The sequence below is a fragment of the Prinia subflava genome, chromosome 12 (assembly GCF_021018805.1).
Source record: "Prinia subflava isolate CZ2003 ecotype Zambia chromosome 12, Cam_Psub_1.2, whole genome shotgun sequence".
Classification (NCBI taxonomy): Eukaryota; Metazoa; Chordata; class Aves; order Passeriformes; family Cisticolidae; genus Prinia; species Prinia subflava.
The window spans coordinates 9,924,155-9,948,850 of NC_086258.1; the positions used below are offsets into that span (position 1 = coordinate 9,924,155).

At 42.5% G+C, this 24,696-nt stretch overlaps 1 protein-coding gene across 8 annotated transcripts in view; it reads right to left on the minus strand.

Moving 5' to 3' along the window:
• DENND1A (DENN domain containing 1A) overlaps nucleotides 1–24,696 on the minus strand; it is a 146,068-nt gene that overhangs the window by 27,636 nt on the left and 93,736 nt on the right. For all 8 annotated transcript variants that reach the window (XM_063409884.1, XM_063409887.1, XM_063409888.1 and 5 more), the window contains 5 exons: nucleotides 4,330–4,431; nucleotides 3,753–3,840; nucleotides 3,199–3,239; nucleotides 2,269–2,340; nucleotides 1,151–1,207 (listed from right to left, as the gene is read on the minus strand). In XM_063409884.1, coding sequence (XP_063265954.1) covers nucleotides 1,151–1,207; nucleotides 2,269–2,340; nucleotides 3,199–3,239; nucleotides 3,753–3,840; nucleotides 4,330–4,431 — 360 coding nt within the window. The remainder of the gene's footprint in view (nucleotides 1–1,150; nucleotides 1,208–2,268; nucleotides 2,341–3,198; nucleotides 3,240–3,752; nucleotides 3,841–4,329; nucleotides 4,432–24,696) is intronic.

Consider the following 24,696-nt stretch of genomic DNA (forward strand, 5'->3'; position numbering starts at 1 on the left):
AAGAAAACTGCTTCATGTTTCTGTTGTTTTCAAATTATACCTACAGTGGTCATATATAACGTAGAGTAATAAAATAAAATAACATAAAAGCATGGAAGCAACTTTGTCCTCCCTGAGATTCTGCAGCAATGTCTGGAGTGCTCAGAGAGGGACCAGCAGCTGGAATGGACACAGGCAATTCCTCACCTGGCAGCCTGGCTGCACAGAGACCCCTTCGCAGGAACAGGCTGCTGACAGGCTCAGTGCATTTCTGTCTGCCCACGAACATTTGCAGCCCTACCTTAACAGGACAGTCTATAAATTTAGAGAATAAATTTACAGTGATGGCACAGATTAAAGAAAACCACCCAGACTCCTATGCAGCAAATGGAATACAAATTTCTGAATCAGAGCTTCAGTTCTGTCAGCAGGTCGGCTGCCTGGCGTCCTGCATGCCTCTGAGAGCTCTGATGCACAGAACAGGGGATATCTGCACTAGCCCAGGGCAGAGCTGCCCATCTGCCCCTGAGCTGTGTGCCAGTGTGACTGTGCCTCTGCCCCAAGAGGAGCGCTTGGGACTGGGGCACACCCTCACACACAGCGGAGCAGCTGGGGATTGGGCTGTGTGCAAACACACTCACACGTCTGGGAAACAACAAACAGGCTGAGGATCTTTTCCTGCAGTAATTCCAATTGGCAGTGGGCATCAGCTAATAAATTCCTTCCTGTCTGAACTTTGCAGCAGACATGCAAGAAACACAGAAATTCCCTTCCCAATGGCAGACAAACATGGGCTTTCTTTCCTTACTGCAAAAATAAAACAATTTGCCATTTGCAAAAAGTTCACTGCCAGAACTGTAGGGGAGTGCTCCCAGTCCACATGCAGACCCCTCACAGTGCCCCAGCACCACGGACAGGAGCACGACCCCTCCAAGCAGAACACTCAGTTTTCTGGCTTTTGTGGGTTTAAGTCAGAGCTTTAATGTATTTGAAGACATGTTTTTTTGTCTGTGAATATTTATAAGTGTGAAAAATCCAGGCAGCTGGTAATGCATTTTGAAGTGTGCTAACAACACTGTATCAAACAGCTTCCTATTGATCACATCATGCTTTCAGTGGCTAAGGATTTCAGACGTGGTGCTTATACATTTTGAATAAGAACTTCAAGTACCTTTTGCTTCAAGCGGTTTTTCACTTCTTTTATTCCCATTTTTGCATGATCTTTTGCCTGCATGAAAAATTAATTTAAGTTAAAATTCCCTTCTATTTCTAGTAGTGACTAAATTTGTTTTCAGTTAATAAAAAAGGCAATAAAAACAGGATACTGAAAAGACATTAAAACAAACAGAAAGCTAAAAACAATCCAAATAAACAAAAACCACCACCCCACCTTTGTTGTAAAAATTTTGTTTTCTCTGTTTTGAAGCCACAGACATCTTTCATCTTTTGCATTCCACAGCCTCAGTGTTCCCCTGTAAGTATTTATCTTTGCTATAAACTTCTATTCTTTCCACACACTGGCAGTGAGCCTGCAAAATCTTCTCTCAGTGCTCTGGGTGCCAGTTTCATTTAGTGGAGCCAATTTCGTCCTACTCCTCTCTCTCAGGCCAGAGAAAGGCAGGGAAAAACCAAAGTTTGAATGGTTATCTCAATGCTTTTTGTAGCATTATCTCCCAGAACTGAGCATATAAGAAATCCTCACTTGTTTCTGTGCTGTTTGATCTGGCAGAGTGGAGCTGGCAGCCACACACGACAGCACAGCAACACACCAGCTGTTTGTTAACAGCACTGAAAACACTTCCATTTAAAGAATAACTCAGTAAGCTGGGCTCTAAATAAGCAGGTATGAGAAGTCTCTAGGGAAAATTAATTGACATTTAGAAAAGATGGAAACAATTTGGAAAATGAGAGGATTCCCTTCTTTCCATGAAGCTGCAAGCAGGGAAAGCTGAGGTAACAATGATTTCCAACAGAGCAATGATGACATGGTAGAGCTGCCTAGCAGAGCACACAGGCACTATTTCCCAGAAAGAGTTCTGTGTAATAAATGGAATTTATCATCTGTACTTTCAAAAGAAATCACAAGTTCCCATTGTCCTTTGCACTTCAATTGAGTTTAAATTTCAAAATGACTTTTTCATTTAAATTTGAAATTTGAATGAATGTATATTTTGAGTAATTTTGTGAGTCTAATAAAAATGGATATAAGTCTTGGGTCTCATTTGAAAGGTTGAAACTGAATTGTAATTAGACTCTTATCTCAGTAGTAAACCAGCACTCAATACTTACAAACTTATAGACAGTCTTCATGGCGGGGTTAGCCTTGGTCTTTACTGTGTTTAAAATGGCTCCACTTCCTTTCTGTAATTACAGTAACAAGGGAAAAAACGTTATCAAAGCTCTTTAGAGCAAACAGCAATCTAAAATCCACCATTCTTAACTTAAAATAACAAAGCATTAACTATCCTTATTAGCAGAGCTGAGTATGAAAAGGTCAGATTTAAAGAAAAAGACCCAAGGAAAACCACGCTGAACGTTGCTCTGGTTTTGCCCAGTTCTGGTTGATACAGCACTTGTCCTAGGGACAATCAAGAGCCCTTGTCTTACGTCTCACAGACTGTGTCCTGTGCTCCCACTCACCTCAGGGGTGTCCTGCACGTTCCCCTAAAATCCTAACCAAGTTTAAGGCACGAGTGTCCTGAGCAACCCTCTATGTGTGAGGCAGAGCCTCTGCCCCAGGACAGCCTGTACGTTCAGTCTGCAGAGGGGACATCTGGTCTGACTTTGCTCTGCTCGTTTCCCTCATCCCACACGTGGTGCCTTTTCAAGGTACAAGTAGTTGATAAAGGGATAAACTGAGGGAAAATGAAATCTAACTCCAGTCACAAACATTCATTCTAGAACAGCTGAATTTCATGTGATGAATATACTAAAGTCATTAGCCAGTGATACATCAACTACAATGATCTGTTCTGGTTGGTGTTTTACATCCCTGCCACGCCCCACAGACCATTGCTGTACAGCACCTTACTGAGAAACACAGGAGAGGGCAAAATCCAAGGAATTAAACCCTGGCTAATGCTGTATTTCCTTCTTTCAGAGCAAAATCACATTTCCAGAGATGCAATCTGCTTCCATGCACTCAGATGTGAACAGCTTTGAGATTTCCTGTGTGTCAGTACATGACAATGTTCAGCTCCGGGTGCCCGGTGTGCTTACCCTCACTGTGGACAGCCACTGGTGGTACAGCTTGTCGCTACCTACAGAGAACAAACACACAAACAACAAATTGTAACCCCTGCTGGACAGAAAACAAGCTCAAAATGTGGAGTGCTGGCACTTAGTGCTTCTGGAGCATGCACAGAACAGGACAGGCAGCCTTCTTTCAAGAGAAAAGATAACATTGATGAGAGATTTACACTTTCCTGTTTCTCTGCCTTGATATTGGACAACACAGACATTTTTAAGTTCACTAAAAGAAATCTGAGGTGGTTCTGGGTAAAGCTAAGATTTTTTTCCTCCAAGGCAAGAACTCTTCCAGTTGTACTTTATTGAAGTGGTAATGCTGAGGATTTTTATGACTGAACATTACTCAGACTACAATACATTACTCAAAGCTCTTGACAGAGCAAAGAACAAAAATTTAAGACATTTCTGTCTGCCAGGATCACTAAGCCTCAGTTATTTACCTAGCAGCAATGACCAGCTACATCATGATAACCCATGAACGGTAAGCCAACAAGTGTCTGAAATCACCTTAAAACATTTCCTACCTGCATATTCTCCCATATTTATCTCCTCTTCAAACACATCACTGAAGCCTTCCCCAGAGTTCAGCAGATCCAGACGCCCATCAATGAACTGCATCAGCATTAAAAGACAGAAACACATCAACCACCCCATTCCTCATTTTTACAGAAAGACTTTATCCTTCATTACCTGGAATAACCCCAAAGTTTGCGTTGGGCAGGGACTCAAAACAGAATGAAAATACCACCTGAACTGGCACAATGTTGACCACTGCCCAAAGGTGTGTGGTTTTGCTAAAAACCAGCACTCATATTTGGCTACACATACAAGTTTCCAGCTGCCCTAAAGCAGTAGCTCTATGTTCAACAATAACATGCTTCCTGGACAAAGTTTACAGGAGGTATCTTGGGTCTGGGTATGCTCAGAGACCATCAGTGGGAAAACCCATCCACGTCTCAATACACAGAAAGCCTCAGACCTGAGAGAAGGCAGCAAGCAGGAACAGCGGTGCTGCACTGCAGGGTCAAGGGATGTAGAAAGAGCCCCCAGCCCCCTGAACTGTTCCAGGATCTCTTCCCCGTGGGTCACTGGAGGCAGTACCTGCTTGAAGAGCTGGAGCTGGATGGCGTTCTGCAGGAACTGCCTCATCACGGACGAGCGGTGGGACACGAACGCCTCTTCACAGAAAGTGATGGGCTCACCCTGCAGAGTTGAGAGCATTGAACACCCAAACAGCCTTGGCTGAGCCCCCTGAATCCACCTCACCTTCCTCCCTTCCAAATAAACACGTAAGGAACATAGGCTTACCCACCATTGACTAAACTCTACTTTATTTGCAGGTCCCAACCACAGGATGGAAAAACAGGCTGGGAAACTGCAGACCATCAAAACAAACCAGAGTGGGTTTACACACATTTTGCTAAAGCTGAAGAACTTCCATCATTCAAAAAGCTAATATTACTTACTGTCCCCAAAATATGACACAGTCTTGTGAATTCTCTATATTCTGCTTATCTGCCTCAGCAGAGCCAGCACCAACAGGTCAGGAATGTCTACTCCGTTCTCTCCATAGCTCTGAAAAACTCATATTGGAGGAGTGGAATTTTCCTTTTTCACAAGCTTGTTGGCAAAAGACATAAATTGTTTTGCAACTGTACTTTTATCTGATTTTAATGAGTTATGGTAATGCTGAAGTCTGCAGTGAATCTGCCATAAGGGCACCGATTTCTTCCACACATCTACAAATACACAACATAGCAAGAAAATGTATTTATTGAACTAAAAACAAGTAACAAAGAAGGACTAAATCATACTGATGTATAATTATTATAGATGCTCATACTAAAATATATTTAGACTCTATCTGTTGAGTATTCAAAATTAACATGAGAAAGCAAAAAGGCCTTAAATCACCCCCTTAAAAGGATGATATAATTCTGTTTCTGAAAGCTTTAAATTAGTAACCTAATTTACCAGTGGCTGTGTAAAATCAAGACAACAGGGCTGCTAAAATGACTGAGGACAAGGATCAGTTCCAAGTGTCTGTTTAAGCACAGGATGGGTCTTCTTGACAGAGGGAAGAAGTCACTCTCTTACCAGAGTTTCTGTCACCCCTTGCTTGAGCCAGTGAATCTCCATGGATTTGGAAAAAAACCCTAGGCTTCTTATGTGATAGTTACAGTTTCAGGGTAATTTATTTTAAAAATAATAACCTGCTTTTGATTTACTCTTTTTACAGGGAAAACCAAAATCACTATATGCTTTCCAGGCAAGAAGCATGAGCATGAAAAAAACACTTTCTCCTTCGCTGTGGCTTTGCTCTCATCAGAATAAAGAATTATAAGACACCTCATTATAAAATAAACAAAGAGAAAATGTTTGGAAAAACAGGTCTGGCTGGTCTGTGTGTGTCTGTAAGAGACTGGTGCCAGTCTCCAGGACACACGACAAAGGTTCTGGCTCCAAAGCCAAGGTGTGCACTGCCTGAGAGGGTTTACTGCATTTAAATGACTAACAGCTGTCATCCACTTGACCAGTATGAAAAAGGCTTTCCTATTAACTTCAGATACTGGAACATAACAAAAGATGCCTGAGAAATATTTTATCCCTGTCAGAGAAATCCGAGTGAAAAGAGCTGGGAGGAATAGGTAAAGAGAAATACAGATTAGTTCACTAGCACAGACGTTCACCCAAGGAAGGTTTAGTTTTTGTTTAAGGCTCACTTTAGAAACCCCTCCAAGGAAACAAGCAGCCTCTCCTATCACCTACAGGAATGTGAAATGTCCCCCACGGCCAGAGCAGAGCTGGACAGGGAGGGGTGAGCTCAGCCTGCAGTGCCCTGCTGCACCTCCTCCTGCGGCCCCAGCAACACACACCCTGCAGCTGGGGCACCTGCAGTGGGAGCACACTTCCTTCTCAAAGTACTAATGATTGAGTTTGTTCATTAGCTTGATTAGACCTTTTGACTTCTTAAGAGACAATTCAGGCTCAACGGCTGCCGGGTGACAGAAAAAACTTTAATCATCGAGGTCAAGCGTGAGCTTTGCAGCTCAGAATGCATTAGTGCCTCCCACCCTGGCTGACCTCCCCGAGGTGCACACACTGTTCCACCCCCAGCCACAGCTCCTGGACACAAACACAAGCTGGACAATAAGAACATTTTCCTGACAGAGCTGGTTAACTGTAAATGATAAAGCTAATCAGCTCAGCCTTTACTGACAAATGACATTGTACATGAGGGGACACCCGCAGAACTGCAGATATGGTGTGAAAGGAATGGTCTTGTTTGCATGTGAAACAATTAAAAACTAGTCCTGAAAAACTCATCAACTCCTAAACTTGCTGGTTCCAACAATTAGCATTTAGGCCTTGATTCATCAACACCTTAAAAATATTCATTAATCCCCTTTCCAACTGTAACAGAGGCTAAAATATTGCATTGCAAAGGCTCCAATGTGTGCAGTGCACAATATGACTCGATGAGAAATCTGACTTGATGTGTAATGTTACAGATAATTCACATCTATTTCAAGATTGAACCACAGAATTATTTTTATTACAAAAATGTACACATTTAATCTGCAATCTCAACACAAGAGAAAAAGCTTTAAAATATAAGATTAAGACAAGATTCCCAGATGCACTGGAAAAAGAGGAGCCTTTTCTTTATGTCTTTGCAAATGTCCCTTTATATCACTATTTTATATTCATCTGGCATAATGAAGTTCATCAGGGCAGTGCTGCACCTCATGACCTCTGAAAAAGCTGGAAAGTTTCAGCCCACATCTGATCTGCTGCCAGACCTATTTTTAAACTGGAATGCTGTTATATTCTAAAATGCTTAAAATTACTTAAGGCAGCAACTGGAAAACAAAAGGAGTCTAGGACTTGTTTCAGACTGTTCTAGAGTTTCAGAAAACCTGCTGTTTTATTTCAAGAAGCCATAATACAAATTAAAAATAAAGCCCAATTTTGTTTAGTTACACTGTAAAAAACTTCACCACGATCCCTCATTTTCTAAGGAAATCACTTTTCCTCAGCTCACTGGTTAGGGCAGGAACTTTCAGAGTGAGTATAAAGGACTGAAATGTGGGACAGAAGACAGCACAGGTTAGAGGAGGCCATGGAGGAAGGGACAGAGGCAAACACAAAGGATGCTTCTGGAAAGACCCAGGAGCTCAGAGAAGCCAACGACTGCCACTGCTGCAGGAGAGTGCACCTGGGTAACAGGGCTTTGCAGGCAGCACGCGAGGGCTGGGCAGAACAGCACCGTAATAAAGACAGCGGTCAAAGGCAGGGTCAGATTAAGGCAAACAATGAGAATCCCTCACGCAGGCAAAAATTTCACAAAACTTGATCCTAAGAGGGAGAAAAAACCCAACCAAAAGATCACCAACCCCAAGTTGTACTGCATGTCCAGTGCCACTGCAGCACTCCCAGGACACAGCAAACCAAGGGCAAGGCAGGCAAGTATCACCCCTTTGTTAATTATCACCCAATGCTGCAAATAATGACATCCCCTACTGACAATGGTTATGCTGCAAATGGCAAAGTAAAGCCAGCAGGGATATTGTAGGACTCATCAGCCTCAATTGCACCCAGAATGATACAGCGAGACAGGAGAATGATCTGGATATGTATGTGCCTTTGTCAGGTCCAGCAGCAACCAAAGACAAGGCACTGCTCTGCAGACCTTTCCAGAACTGACTGCAATGGCAGGGAAAGATCAGCTCATCACAGCTGAAGAAGGATCATCAGCCAGCCAGCAGGATTCCATACAGAAAACCTGAAATTGGTGACAGAACCGATGGGACATTGGCTCATTCTGCTTGCCATGGCACTGACAAATAACCTCCCATAACCAGTTCATACCTTCAGCACAAGGGAGCTCCTTGCATGCCCCTCAGTCATAATGGGATCCAGAAAGCACAGATCAAACTCTCGGCATTAAGCGAACGATAGCAGAGCTTTATTAGCATCTCAGGATGCAGCTCAGGAACACAGAAATCACTTGTTCAGAGAGTTGACCACACGCCTTCTAAAGAAAACTACATCCAGGCTCTGTTCAAAAAGAGACTACCAGTTCTGATAAATGATTACTGCCAAGTACAACCTCGAAAAGTGTTCCAAAGACGTGTATTACAAATGCAGACTGGACTGCCCAAATATGCAGTGTCTCATCTAAAGGCTCAGCTCCATTACCAGCCCAATCTCAGACATTTTTTCTGGTTCCTCACTATGGGATACAGTCTCTGGTACAGACACAGCAAGAGGGTACAAAACCAACTTCAAATAAAAAATGAAACTGTCAAAAAACGTATAACCAGTGAAAACTTCCATGACAGAGCAATGGTTTTACTTCTTCTTTCAAGCTCTGTTAGTTCATCAGGATACCTGACATTTTCATGTTAGACCAAGTGAGATGACACACACTCACACTCACAACTAACGAAAGTACTTCACTGCAATGGAGCCAGCCAGCTTTCCAAGTGCTTCTACAGCTAATTCCAGCCATGGCCTGCCTGGATCTCATCACCTACAGCAGCCAGACACTTCCTATCCCTAAGCAACTCTACAGCTTCCTAGCTGGAACTCAAGCAACCAGCCTGGCACATGAAGTGCAAAGAAGCCAGCAAGAAAGCATTTAGGGCTGGGAGGGAAAAGAAAGGAAAAAAAATATCTCCATTTCACAGATCAAGAATAGAGGCATGAAAATAATAAGTAACTTGTACACGGTCACAAAAGTCTCTGGCAGAGCCAGGGAAAAGAACCGAAATTTCTTTAATCCCTGCTCAGTCCCTTAAATACAAGGCTATTCTTCCTCTTCCTACTTGATATTGTGTCAATGCAGGAGTGTAGGTGTTGAAAGACTAACAAAAGGAAAGTAATAGTATGGTATTATGAGCTGAGAAACCTAATCTTTATCAGATACAGCAAATCTCTATGATGCTGCCTGCACTGGGAACTCTCTCTTTGTCCTGAATATGCTTTAAATTACTGGTATAATGTGTACTGGATATTGTTCCACTCTTATATTTATTCCACAAAAACCCCTGTGGCCCGCATGCGATTTTATCATTAGCTGGCAAGGTAATTTCAGGGCCTGGTTCTGCAATCATTCCATGAGCAATGCTCCCATTGAAGCTGGGACGTTCGGCATGCAAAGCAGCTGCCAATTCAGGGTCCCTGCAATGAAAAGGCCTTTTTCTATTTTAACTATTGTGGAATATTAGTGACAATACAGAGGAGGGGAAAAATTGTAGTGCAATTCTTTATACGAGTTATTTTATACTATGACAAAATATAAAAGTGTGCTTGGAAAAACAATCTACACAAAGTATTGCCTATCAGATAAAACATGAGCTATTTTTGCTTCATTTATTAAAACTCAATAGAATACAAAGTACTTTGTTAGAATAGGAAAAAAAATCTCTGCAGAAGTAACAAATCATTGGGCAGGATTTACAAATGATCAACATGCCTCAAGATCACAAATGTTAGTATTTTGCTTCTTTTTGATTTCTTAGATACATGTAAAAAGTCCAAACTCATTCAAATCGAGGTTTCCAGATAAATATGGTGAAAATATGTTTTTGTGCACGATGTAAATGACTTCTTTGTCTCAAGCTCCCCAAAACCATATTCAATAAACAGCTATTTTGAAGAGCAAGATATTTTCCTGTAAGATTTAGATGCTGATATAGATGCAGAAGGAGAACAAACTGTTTTAACTTCACTAGAGCAATGTGAGAGAAGCCTTAGTCATAAAGAGAGGTCATAAAATCCCACTCTCTTAGCTGAGTAACAAACCCCCTGACTCTATAAATAAAATGGATCTAATGGAATGAAACTTTAATTTTGCACTGCGTTAGACACACCAATGTCTGGTAGATCCACTGACGTACACGATGTAAGAACACAGGGCCTGCAGTGCCTCCTCCTTACAGAGTAACCAGCAAAGGAAACGCTACAGCAGAACTCACGGAGCGTGGCTCTGTCCTCGTGTTCTGCCACTCCATAACTCGGGGAGGAAGCCTCAGCTACTGCCACGGAAAGCACAGCCAGAAAGGCTCAGCTTAGAGCACACCCTGTCCCTGAGAGAGGTTCCCAGGGGCCCTGGGTTAGGGCACTGGGAAAGGTTCCATTGCCTCCTGCCTGAGTCACACACAGGTCTCTGGAGAACCTTAAGCGGTCAGTGATGAATACACACATGCACACACAGAGGTGCTCGCTGTTATTTATCACAGAGGTGAGACTACAACTCGGTAACTTTGGTCACTACACTCCTAGAGACCCACAGCACCCACTCCTGGAGGCAGCTGGAACATGCCACCCCAAAGCCACCTGCATTTGTACTGCCTGTGCCAGAGCATCAGTCTGCTCTGTGTCTGCCAAGGCACTCCAGGGAGAGCTGAGGATCAGGACACAACTGCCCAAGATGTCTTTCCTCAGGGGTGGAGGAGAGCACAGGAAAGCATTTCCCTTTTAAAATAAATGAGAACCTTTCACTCCCCATTTACCATTTTCTCACCCATTGTCAGAAAGAGGCAGATTTTATCTCATGGGAAGACAAGACACAGAAAACTCCACATCAGCATAATCATCAAAGCTGCTGCTCTTCCATCACTTTCATCACAGCTCCTCGGTCACTACAAGATCCATCTCACAATAGGCTGAGGATCCAGACATATTAGTAACTATCATTTTCATAGGTTAGGTTTGATTTAATTTTTCCAGGCTCTCCTGGACAACATCTCACAGCTTGCAGTTCTTATTTAAATCCTTTAAAAAGTAGAACCAAGAATAACAAAAAAAAAGAAACCTCGCCTCTGAGAGCCTGGGAATGCTGGGTCTTCCCAGCCGTTAGTGCCAGATCTGTGGTCTACCTCAGTCCCCCAATTCCCCCCTGGAACATTCACAAACAGGAAGTTGCATCCAGTGTGAGGACAAAAAAGGAAGCGGACTTTTCCTTCCTCCGCTCTCCCCGCACGTTTTTCTCTGTCCATGAATTGTGCAAACCCACGGCTCACACACCGCACTCTGCAGCAGGTGGAATCACGTCCGGTTCGGCCACACGGCTCCTCCCAGCTCCCATCCTGCCGCGACACATTTCTGACACGGAACCCATGCAAAATTCCCACTCCTTTGTGCGGGGAAAGCGCCATCTAATTAGAGCCCGTGTGCGGGGAAGCATCTGGCGGGGAGCGGCGGTTCGGCGGCTCCCGGAGTTGTCGTGGAGACCGGGCGGGAGCGCCCGGAGCTGGCTGGCCGGGGCACGGGGCCAGCTGCGTGCTCTGACAGCGAGCAGATGGGCAGGGACTGCGGGCTCCGCGCCCCGCCGGACCCGCACGGCCTCGGAGATCAGCTGGAGCTTGTACCAGTCCTTCTCATCTGCCCTGAACCTCCGCTTCCACCAAGGAAACGGAACCGAACGTGCCAACGCTTCCACAGAAGAGCCCACATGCAGTGCATCCATCCCGTTTATGTAATGATGATGCAAAGCAGCAACAACTGACAAAACATGATGCAACTATTTTAAAAAGCACTCATTTTGATGTCTTATTTTGGCATTCAGTTCAAACTGCATTCTTGGAATAATGCACAGGAATTTCTGTGATTCCCACAGTGCACGATTCCATCTTGGCTGGGGAAGTTTGATGCTCTTTTAATTATTAATAAAGTAAAACAAATGTACCCCTACACATGCAATTGTGAATTGTTAATAATAATAATAAAAGAATTGTTAATGATGATGTCTCTTATTGCAGTGACCTCACAGCTTGGAGACCCTATTTTCAGTTAATAATTTTCAGTTACATGATTACATGTTTTTTGTTCCAAATTCCGTTTTTAACTCAAAGGCTTCTGTCCACATTAGCTCAGCAGCCTGCTAAGAGCATCTTCAAGGGAAACGGGGTTGACTGAAATGCACAAAATCTCATCACTTCGGCCGGAAATCCCATTCATTCACACAGGCACTGCCCAGGCCTTGCAGGAGACACATCATCTTCTACTCATTTTCAAAGATGGATTTTCCGGGAAAACATTTTTTCTTGCCTCAAACTCCCTCAGAAAGATGCCCAGCTTGTGAGTGCAGCTGCCTGCAGCCTCGGAGAATCCTGCAGCCCAATATTCGTCTCCCACAAGGTGGAGTGCTCCACGGAACCCACCCGATGGCAATTCCTGCCAGCACCACGGAGAATGCCCACCACGGCTGCCGGGAATGCTCACAGCAGGCACTGCCTGCGGAAACTTCAGGAATGCTGGCCACTGAGGAAAGAGTTCCTAACCAACCAACCCACCAATCAACCAATCAACCAACCAACCAGCCAAGCAACCAACCAGCCAAGCAACCAACCCACCAACCAACCCACCAGCCAACCAACCAGCCAAGCAACCAACCAGCCAAGCAACCAACCCACCCACCCACCAACCCACCCACCCCTACTGTGCACGTGGGTACAATGCTGGGACACAAACGCACAGGCAAAATGTTCCAGCAGCACAGCTAATAACCAATAACGTACCAATAACGTTCTAAATTTCCCAAAGTCTACACCAGATATCGACCAGGGACTGCTACAGCTCAGAATCGCCCTGAACTCTTCATTAGCACAGTGCCTGCCTGCTCCATTCATCACTACAAGTGTATTTTTCCATGTTTCCGTTTCAGCAGTACTAAATTACATTGCTTCAAACACAGAAGTTGCCCGTTTAAAGAATGGAACTTGCCTAACAGTGCACTTAGTCCTGCTATTGCTGTATTTGACATGCAACAGCAATTTCAGCCCATTTCTCAGGATTAAACAAAATCCTCAGAAACTTTAAAACCAGTTCTGCCAGTGCTAAAGGGTTAATGCTTGGTGCTGTGGTCACTGTAAATAAGCAGTTTCGGGTAAGCAATATTGCTGTCAGACACACAACGCTTTGCAGGTGTGGGCAATAATTAAAGGTTTCAGCACATCTACCTGGGTGAAGTATTTTTACCTCCTATTCTGAGGAGGAAGCCCTCTCTGTGGAGAGCAGAAGAGCTCATTAATGAGGCTAATTAGGTGTAAAGGGGGTAGAGTCTGGCATCAGCTGCAGCTTATAGAAGCTAATCATTAAGCTCTGTAATCTCTACCCCAGAACAGCAGATGATCATGTTCCTAGGTGACTGATGTTGCTAAGAAAATTTCCAGCACCTGAGTACCTGACCAAATACTTTTTGGTGAGACTAAAAATTCCCTTAACCCTCTATGTGCCAGACAGAACAGTTGATAGCATTTCTTCACTCACCAGTTTTCTAACAAAGAATATCCAATGAGATTCAAATTTGGCATAAGGCCTTTAATGTGATTTATTTCAGAATTAAAAAACAAACAAATAAAAAAAACCAACGCCACCGACAGCGTCCAAAAGGAAGGGCACAAAATAAGGGCTGATAGAGCAACACGTAAGAGTAACACAGATAGGAGCAGAAATGCTTGAAGAACAGTGACCACATTTATCTCCTGAAGGTTTGTGAGTTCTCTGTGTGATTTCTTTGCATAGAGTACTGAGGGTAGCTACAATACCACAGGGATGAAAGCCTTGTTAATAAATATGTAAAATAAGGATTTCATTGTACTCACCTAATTGGAAATGAGAAAAAGGACATAATTTCCGTGGAGAGAGAATACATGGAAGCAGAGCCCAATATGGAACTTGTTTCATAAAATGAATTGCAAAAATAGCAAACTATTGCAGCACCTCAACATGAATTTTTAGTTTGTCAGGCAGAACAGACCCTTTACTGGCAACGTGATACTGTACCTTTTTTCCAACTAAGCAGCAGCTATGAATCAAAAATTTTTAAGATTTAATTCCATTTCAATAAGAAATAGAATATTTGTTGTCTCCATTTTACCTGTGGACTTGGAGATGCACAGACTAAATAACATAAGTTGCTCAGAAGTGCCACTGGCTCTTGATGCCATCAGGATATAGATAACCCATCTGAGCATCAACACAGAAAATATCTCCAACAATAACTAGCACCTTGTCTCACAATACAGATGTCAGATGAATGAATTGGATGATAAAATTGCTTTGTAGCCAGCATCCCATCATATTCAATAATTCTGCAGCTATAAAGACCAAACCCCTCCAGGCAATAGAGGTTCTTACAAATGCCCTGAACTAAGCCCCTTGCCCAGTAGTGAACAGCTGTGCTTCAGCTTCCCCTGCTCTAGAACAACACACAAGGAGTTTCTGGACAGGTCCAGAAGTGCTCAGTGCTTGCACATCAAACAAATCTGAACCAAGGCTTTCCCTGAATACTGCTCCAAATTCCCCCAGACTAACACAGGCTTCCTCAGTATCACTTGATCAAGTGCTTGGCAGGATTACTGCCTATCCTCCATAGAACATTCCTTGTTTCTTTTGAACCTTTGCTGCTACAAACCCCACTTGACTGCCTGTGGTTTCTCAGTCTGGAAGAAACAATGAGGACTCACTGCTGATCTTCTTCCTTCAAAGTGTCAGCAAGAGCTTTCCCTATAAACAACGCTACAAAATTGAGGGACATTCACATATCCCTGGTATTCAAACAAGACTGGACATTCTATGGGGAAATGTGCAGTGATGTCTGTGAGCAGGAGGTGCGTGTGGCCAGCAGATGGGTGAGCACAAGTGTCTGAACTAACCAGAGGGAAGGGCAAACCAGAACTACACTGCATCTTCATCAACAGTAACAACCTTTGTTTCCCTGAAGTCCAACTGCCCACCATGATCAGATATGTGACAAAAGCTGGTCTGCAGAGACAGCAAACTGTCCGGAGCAGTGATTCCAAGATGTGGCACTATTTCTGTGCTGCTTTCCTGTTTCTGAGACATGCTCCATTGTTCCTTAGCCGTGCACACCCTTCATTTCAGTAATTAGCTGTCAGCACGGCCCGACAGCAACTTGGTATTGTCTGCTCAAATTGTATTAATGAAATGCAATCCACTAAATGTCCTGGATGCATATCTGTAATTGTGTTACATGGAGAGGCTGGGGATGGGGACAAACTGCAGCTTCTGAACAGGGCTCTGTGATCAAGCACATTAATCTGCTATTTCTTAGGGATTTGACAACCAATTAATGCTACAGGGCTTCCTATACACCAATAAGAACCAACAGTGATCCAACATCCAGCAGTATAAGCTGTGCCTCCCATTTGTGAACACAACATCCTTAAAGGCAGACACACAAGGACTACAGGCTGCAGCATTGCAGAAGCCCTTTTTGCATTTAAAGATTCAGCATCTGGATGTTGAAACCTAAGTGTAGTCCACTCAGTGTGTACACCACACTAAGGAAAATCAAATAAACCCCAAGATCCTTATCAAACATGTAACTTTTTTATGCTCCTGAAGAATACAAAATTCAGTTAATGAGCCCTTGTAAACCGATCCTTGTCAGTCAAGGCACTGCACCATTTTCTGTTTCATGTTCTCCATCACCAAAGACTTTTTCAAAGGGCAGGGCTTGGACAAGATAAAAAAGAAAAAACAAGAAAAACACATAATAAAGATATCCTGTGGGTACAATAATCTTTGGAAAACTTTCATGTCAGTTCTGACTGCAAAATTGCTATTAACATTTAATTAAAATTGAGCACAATAAGCTATGACAAGATAATGGCTGGGAAATGTGGCTTTAGGGCAGAGTAAGGATATCTGGAACTTCGGCTGGATGTGATGCTTTATTTTTGGTTACATTTGGCAACTATTGAGATTTCTGAAACACAACTTAATTATAACGATCTACAGAAATTCACAGAAGAGAAAAGAACAGCCCTGTGTTTCAGTTACCTCAGGATCTGTAACATATGTCAAATAAACCAGAAATTTTTAGGACCCCAGTACCACCCAACCTTTAATTTCATTCATGTTCACACCCACACCAAAGAACACTCTTTTTCAACAAAAAAGCCCCTGCAGCACCTCCTAAACAATTTAATATTTTGTTACTTACCAAAAAATAAAACTATTAATTTCCTCTCAGAGGCAGGAATTCTTTGAGTATCATTTATCTCCATAGTTGAAGGCAACAATCACACAGACCTGAAGCAGAATTAGTCAAGAGCCATGGGAATGACCCTGACTCAGGGAACTCAATTGTCCTTTACTGGAGACAGCTTCACTGCTCACCCTGAAAACCCATGGTAAGAGAGCTGGACTGTAATTAGTTCAAAAACATGAAAGGAGAGCACGTGACAGTGACATTTGGAGAGAACACACACTCCAACATTGGCCCAAAACCCCCATATGAGGGGGCACATACAAATGTTCTTAAATCAAGCAGTTCTCCCTGTGCAGTGGAGGCCACTGCTCCAGAACAAAACCTATTTGGAGTTTGATAGATACATTTGGGGAAATATTGACATTCTTGTCACAACTAAAAATGTTCCTTTAAGCATGAAGTCCCTTGATTAGGCTCAGTTTCAGTAACAAATAATTTGCAAGCCCTCTCCCTTTGTGTAAATGCTGGTTAGGTGCTGTGAATTGCAGGTACTCCTGTGTATAAACAGCAGAGCCAAACAGCAGCAGCCCTGTCTGTCCTTCAGCACAGCCCAGACCTCCTCTGGTTTTACTGCCAGACACAGAAACCATCCAACACTTCTCCAGTTTTGGGCAGGAAATTCAGGTAAGCAACAGCATTCCCATTCTTGACTGCTTCCAAGTAAAGGCATCTTTAGATAGAAGTGTTCTTTATTTTTCATATATTCTTGAGAATATGTTGATAGTATGTAATAAATTATTGGTTGCCAAATGGGGGATGCGCTTTATCCATACAAGTACAGACAGATCCTAAGGAAAGGCAAACTAATTACACATATAATCCTCACAAATTGCTTTCATTTTCACCATTAATCCTCTCTAAGAAAAAATGTTCTGGACATACAGACTTTAACTACTGATTGGAGAGCTTCACCTAAATAATTCTTTGACATATTATTCTTTTCATTGAGCACCAGAAGTAAGCAAAGTACATATATAATCTACAGCTTTTAAAGGGCACTCAAAGCAAACTCTTGGCACCTTCATTTCCACAGTACTTCTAAGAATCCTGTATTAGTTACTAGCTCTGAGTAACACTTGATGCCAAATTAATGTAATATATCAAAATAATGTAATGTCGATAACAACTTTAACAATTTAGAAATCAACAACATGTATTTATGGTATATTATTTAACAGGCAAACAGTTATATGAGCCTCTACTATAAAATTTCTTATTACATAAATCACTAACCTAAATACTGCAGCAGGAATTATTCAAAAGACGGCTACACTTGGGCACAAGAGTAACCTTGAAGGAGTTAAAATGTCCTCAACTATAAGTCAAGTTGAAACTTATTTAATTAGGTTCTGTATTTGAAAAAATGAAATAAATTCTTCCATTAACTAAACCAAACTCCCTTAAAGGCAACAATATGTTCCCTCTCTGTCAGGACAGAGCGCAATGAAATCTTTATTTTAATTGGGGTTAGCTAAGGGGCCATTTGGCTTCAGATGCTTTGTTTATCAGCCCTAAGCTTTACAGCTTAGCCAGGACTTGAAATATTTTACTACAGAACGATTTCATTAAAAATAAAATACATATATATCCACTCTTCCAAGGAGTATTGTATAGAGATAATTTTAAACGTGCATTTTGAAAACGGCAAGCCCTGGTTTCCCTGAGCACTCGTGGCTCCCGTGCCAAGGCCTGTCCCGGTGGGTGCAGCCCCGCCTCCAGCAGAGGCACTGCACAGCCAGCGCCGAGCCCCGGCCCGACCGAGCCAACAAAAACCCCTCTGGGCAGGATCTTTTACACTTCCACACACAAGCCTTGCCCCTGAAAAGCTTACAGTTATCTCTTCAATTTTAAGACAAAGCAAATGAATTCTTATTGGTAGGCAATACCTTTTTCCTGTAATAAACTAATTTACAAATCTCAGACATCTCCAGTAATCCAGTTACTGAAAATCCCACGGAAACAGCTATCAAAGGAAGGGACAGTGAACAGGAGCTCTGTAAAATCATGGCCCCAGTTCACTCCAAAGTGCAGGTAACATTTTTGAAATAATACAGAAAAATTTCCTGTGTTATCGTGAGGATCAAGTTTAGGCTGGATTTTAGACTTATTCCTTATTAAAACTCCAAGCATTAGAAGTGTTCCTTAAACCAGAATGAAATTTAAAAAAGAAGAAATAAAGAAAACTCCAAGCCTTATTTCCATAAATGAAATACATCTAGTGATATTTTCATATTCTTTTCTGCTGGATCACTGAAATGTGATGAGTCAGGTCCCTTTTCTCCCTCCCCTCCTTCAAATTGTAAACCTGATATAATTTGTAATTGTCTTCTGGAGGCCACTGGTGTTACATTGCTGGCAGTTTTATACATATCACATAACACAGCACACCATATACAGTATTTTACTTAAAAACTATGCCAACAGCATGTTACTAATTCCAGTTTAAGAATCTGATTATATTTTAAAACCAAAACTTAGTCTTTGTCTTGTCATCAGAAACAAAAGCATTGCCACTGACTCTGGAAGAATAAAGCTTATTTCAAACTAAATATTGAGATTTGTGCTTCACCTTTATGCTACCTGAAAGAAAATATAGCAATTCTAAATTAAATGTATTATTCATATATATTTTTTAATTTCTTCTCTAGACAGCTTTGTGCATATCTGCTCTGTACTGTTTTCTCATGAGAACTATAATAAATGAGCTGCTCCTGCAACTTCACAGCAGGTATTTTGATTTGAGAGTAATCACAGTTTTCTCTACAATCTTTATACAATTTATGTCCTGATCATCTAACAAGTAGGTAAAAGATTTAAATTGACATCAATATGTATACCTTTGTCTAACAGTGCAAACTAATTGTATATCTCTAAATGAGAAAAATGTTTATTTAAAAAAATCTAGTGAATATACCAACTATTGAGTTCAAAGCAAAGACACCACATGTGTCTAAATAAGTATCAAGGAAGTGTCAGAGGTAAATGAGGAGAGACCAGGTGAAATGTGTGTGATGTGTTAATTGTATTCAAAAAAAATAATAGAGCAAGACAGAGAAGCTGAACTTCCAATTATCATAATGGTATCTACTTCACAACACATTTTCAAACTTGAAAGAGACATTTTAAACCATAGGAATTCTGAGCAGAATACCTCCAGCTGTGCTCTGCATAAATCTTGCACGCTGTACATACACAGTTTATTTAAATACCAAGTAAAGTTATGACTTACAAAATGCATATTTCAGTCACAATAGAATATCTGTCATTGCCAGAGCTGCTACTCACTGAATGAAAGGCTCAGAAAACAATGAATTAAATTAGAAAAAGATAAGAAAGGATAGAATGTTTTCATTTGACATTTCACCAGGCTGAAGTAGCGCGTGTTTTAAAGAACAACGCACTCATCAGCCCTCTGCGGGGTTTACATTTTTGTATTCCCCAAAACAGAATTTGTATTCCCCAAAACAGAATAAAGAAGAAAAAAGTGGTTCCTCAGTGTGAGCCTTCAGTTTTGCTTATACAGCACTCTGGCCATGAGCCAGAGTTTGTCTCTCACTAATGCCTTCCCATAGCAACACCAAGGCTCTGTGAGGAGCAGTTGCCCAGCGCTGTGATGCTGTGCAGGAGCCAAAGCAGAGAGGGGCCTTGGTGCCCTCTGCGTCTCCCAGGGCACAGATGGGGCTCCCTGAGCCCCAGGCAGTGCCAGGATCTCCCACACTCCGCTGGCAGTCCCAGCTCACCAGCAAAGGGCTCCTCCTGCCCTTAGCCCCACTGCATCCCAGCTCCATCACCCAGCTGTGCAAATCCTTACAACCTGGGATTTACTGCCTTCCACCTGCCCCCCTTGGGACCACACCAGTACAAACTGGACACTCCATTCACACACAATATACATCGTGAAAGCCCAGAGTGGCATGACTTCTCTATTATGTTTCTAACCTGATTAAATATTTTAATTTTTATCATAATTTCATCAACTTTATCTGCCACTGAAAGCTACCATACAGATCCAAATCCCAAAATCTCTTCTGTCTTCTGTCAATGGAAGTGATACTTTCTCTTCGGTTGTACAGCTGCTCACACCACTGAGAATGTTCACTCTCTGCTTACCTGCCTGAAAGGTCTTTAGGGTGGGGTTTTTCATGGGTTTGCATGTGTTGGTGTTTTTTCTTCCTAATACCAGATACAACAGCTCATTTGAAAAAACACACAGTCACTGAGTGCCTCACACAGAAGCTGAATTCAAGGGGGATGTTATTTTCTACTCGGTGTTTGTTTATGTGCCTCGTTGTTCCCCTCCAAGTCCCCTGCGCTTTATTAGTTCAGGAAATATCTCCAAGTTCTCCTGCACGGAGGCATTTGCAGGAGGCTGTGCACTCACAATTAGAACTAAGTATCAGGAGACAACACAGTGAAAACACAGGCAAGAGTCAGCCTAAAACAAACAACCAAAGGCTTGCAACAAATTGAGAAGAAGCAAAAACAAGCGCATCAAATAGCACAAGCCCCAGAATCAGGTGTGAGAGGCAGAGCAAGTAAGGGAATATCCAAATCCTCACACAGCAAAGCTGACAGAGCACAGCCTGCTGCTCCCTGCACAGCCTGCCCTGTAACAGGGAGATTGAGCAGCTTTGGAACAAAGCTCCTTTCATTTCTGCAGCACCACCACAGAAGATGCAGAGCGACCTGATCCAGGCTGACAGCTGAACACGCAACTTCTATGGGGGCTGCAGAGTTACTCAGACACCACAGCCAAAGACAGCGCTCAGATTGCTCCCACGTTCCACAAACTAAGTGACCACAAACCCCTAAACATCCGCAGGAAGCAGGCAAACATTAATCACCTCAAAGCAGACCTGTGCACATCAGCATTCCACACTACACTGGAGGGAAATTCACGTTTCTGCTATTACTGCACAGAGAGATGCAGAGCACTCCGTGCCTCACTTTGGGCAAAGCCAAAACCATTCCCACCATGGATTTTAGGGGGAGTGTTTGCTATTTTTGCTTTGATTTGGGTTTTGCTGGAGCTTTACTCTAACGTGTGATGGACAGGGAAGTTTGTCTGCACCTCTCCAGGCAGAAACACCACAATCAGAGAGGCTCATGTTAACTTTCTCAAATATTACCTCTTACCTTCCCCTCAGAATCCTGGCCTCCCCCTCCCCTTAGTGTGGCATACAGAATTAGATAACACAGGATCTTACAACAGTTTGGAAATTACAAAACAATTCTATTTACTACATACCAGACTGCTAGAAGAGATTAAAGAAAATGTCTTTTCAGGTTCATTAACATATGTATATCTCAACAGACTTAGATGTAGAATAATAAATGCCATTTTGAAGAACAGTAACTGCTTGTTAGAAAAAGAGCCATTTTTAAGGTTTAAAACAGCAAAAGCAGAAATTTGTCTATAGCAACAGTAAGGCTCAGAGAGGAAACAGCAACAGAACTGAAATGCAAACAAACATCACACAGAAAACAAACAAAACCGTGTTTCCCAACTAAATCTTTTCCAGTCAGTGACTGTGAATTCAGCACTTCCCATGGATGGTAAAACACAGCAACAGTTACAGGTGGCTTCTAAGGGAGGCTGCTGAAACCTTGGGTCTTTAAAATGTCACAAAACACAGAATCTTCAGAGTAGGAAGAAAAAAGCCTTAAATTTCAGTTTCAGGATATACAGAAACTGAATTTATGTCTGTTTTTATCACAAAAAATCAGATTTTACACACTGTTAGTGTCATTCTCACTGTCTACTCCTACCTGTCAGCAAAGTCACCGGGATGACATTTAGGAATAACTGTCATTTAGGCACCCCTAGACTGTCTCTACAGGCATGGATTTGAGAGCTCAACCACTTGAACAGGAAAAGAGTAAAGAAAGTAAAGATGGGTGGGAGAAAATTCCTGATGCTGTACATCAGCACTGACTTTAAACAGAACACAGCAAAACTGCAAGAAAAACAAAAAGTTCTATTTAACAAGCTTCTGCTCACTGTTTCCTCTGCAGCTCGGGGTTCATTTTAACAGGTCTGAGCACAAGTTATATAAGCATTAGGGATCATCCTTCTTTCTATTTTCTACAGATGGACAAACACTCCGAAAGCTCTGAACTGTGCAGACAGCTCTGGTGACAGGGAAGTATCTACTCTGTGTGCAGTGTGTGTCTTTAAAATATACATGCAAGGAAAAGAAGCTAAGCAAAAGATGGCCATGGAGAGGAAGGAACTGGGATGTGGCAATTACTGGGAGTTGGAAATGACTATTTACTCTTCCACTGAATAACTTAAAAAATAATTCACCATGGCAACAATCATACTTCATAGTAGATAAAGCACTGAATGCTACAAAGCCTTTGCAAAATGAACTATGCACCAGTATGTAGCATGCACTTGCTTTGTATTACTGCATACACATTCCAACAAAATTCCCTTTTTGACTCATCCTGCATTTGCTTTTTTACTCTGCACCCAATATCATCTACTTTTCTGACTCTGATCTCATGAATCTGGAACCGTTGAAGGCATTTATTGTGTCTGTTCAAGAGATTCCTATAAAGTAATTAATGCATTAATTAGCTCCTTAAGTTGAATTGAGTGTTACACTGAGAAAGAAAAAACCCTTATTTCCTCCTATTCATAATGGTTTCTTCCCCCACCATTGCCCAAATTGCATCGTATTATGAGAAAATTCGTATCAATGTTACAAGTATGAAAATTGGTAGTTCATTGTCTTCTCTGTTTAAAATCTAAATACAAATTATCAGGCTTTGACAGGATGACAGAACAATGTGCATATAATACACATTCCTCCACCAGTGCAGTTCAGCTGAAGCAGTGTGAAAGTTGGAGTATATAAAACACCTGTGAGTTTCAATAAGTAGTTTCATATTAAGATCAGCAGTTCACAAACTAGAAAATAACTTCAGCAATGGAAGCACATAAAAAGCGTGGAAACAGAAAAGCACATTGACTCTGCCTCAGATTCCCTGCTTACTCTTAAGTAGATGCATCCAAGGAATATTTAGGTTAAATTCAAACCAAATCAATTCAGAACAATTCAAATAACCAGGAATTATTCAGTTTACAACTAATGGTCGCTCAGGCAAATAAACCTGAATAAGACTGAATAATTAGCCATGAAGACAAAGAGAATTAATTATGCTTCAGTGAAGAGATTCACTTATCCTCAGTACTTCCTGCTGCACGCAAGGAGGTATCAGTACTCATGGTCCCAGTTCCATGTGAAAGGTGTAGCTCATGGAGTATTTACAACATGGTAACAGGACGTAATCCAGTGGTTTCCTACCAGTCCCAGCCCTGTCAGAATCACTGCAGTGCCAGAGAACAGGCAGGACTCTGTACGTCCCAGCAGAGCCTGCAGCGCAGCTCCCGCAGCGAGGCGAGGACAAACCCCTCCGGGCTGCGGCTGCAGCAGCAGCACCGCTGCAGCCCCGCCGTGCTGCTGGGTCACTCCCACAGCGCGCTGCTCCGGGCCAGCCCTGCCGGAGCTCACCTCGACCCTCAGGTGCGGGGCTGTTCCTCACCGACACCGCGAGTCCGCCTGGGATGCCTGGAACCACTAGGTGTCAGCAGAAGAAAGTGCACGGCCACGGCTCCCATGCCGAAAACCTGAGCCTGCTTCCCGACATCCCCCAGCTGCTCGGTCCTACCAAGCACCCTCACACACACCCTGTATTCACACAGGTTGTTCTGCTCAAGGTGACCTACTTGTGTGAATTAATCTTTAGAAGAGATAAAAACATTCCCTGTGCAAACAACAGAAACATTGGGAATTTGAGACAAGTCACTGGAGTGAACAAATGCGCACACTGGTGTCACCGGTAGACATTTAACCACTTGCACCAGGATGATGTGCACAGCACAGCCCGGTGAGCACCCAGCTGCTGCACAGTGTGACTGCACTCAGCAGCAGCAGAGCCTCGTGTGAGTCCCTCACCGCCAGCAGAGACTCCTCTGCATTTAACACTGGCTCAGGGCAACGGCAAACACCGTAGCAAACAGCACTGCAGCAGGGATTGTGTCAAGTAAATATTACAATTACTATTGTGCTTGTCGACTGTATTCATGGACTGTATTCATATTCATGTTTTTTCATGCAATTTCCAGTTACCAAAGGCCTCAGAAAGTTCATGGCAACAGAAACTCATTGCCATTGTTCTGTTTATATGTACGTTACACAACCTTGCATCTCTGGAGTAAAAGCCTCTGAACAGAATAAGAGCTCTTACTATGCAAAACTATAATAATGTGAATGTAGAGCCTGCTCGGTGACACAGTCTGGGCCTACACAGAATAATGAAAAATGGATTCACACCATTTATCCCATAAAGTCAGCTCATACCAATGAGACAGTCTATGAAATTAAATGTCTTATGAGACAGAAACTATGAAAGGAGGAGAAGCTGCTGCTTCT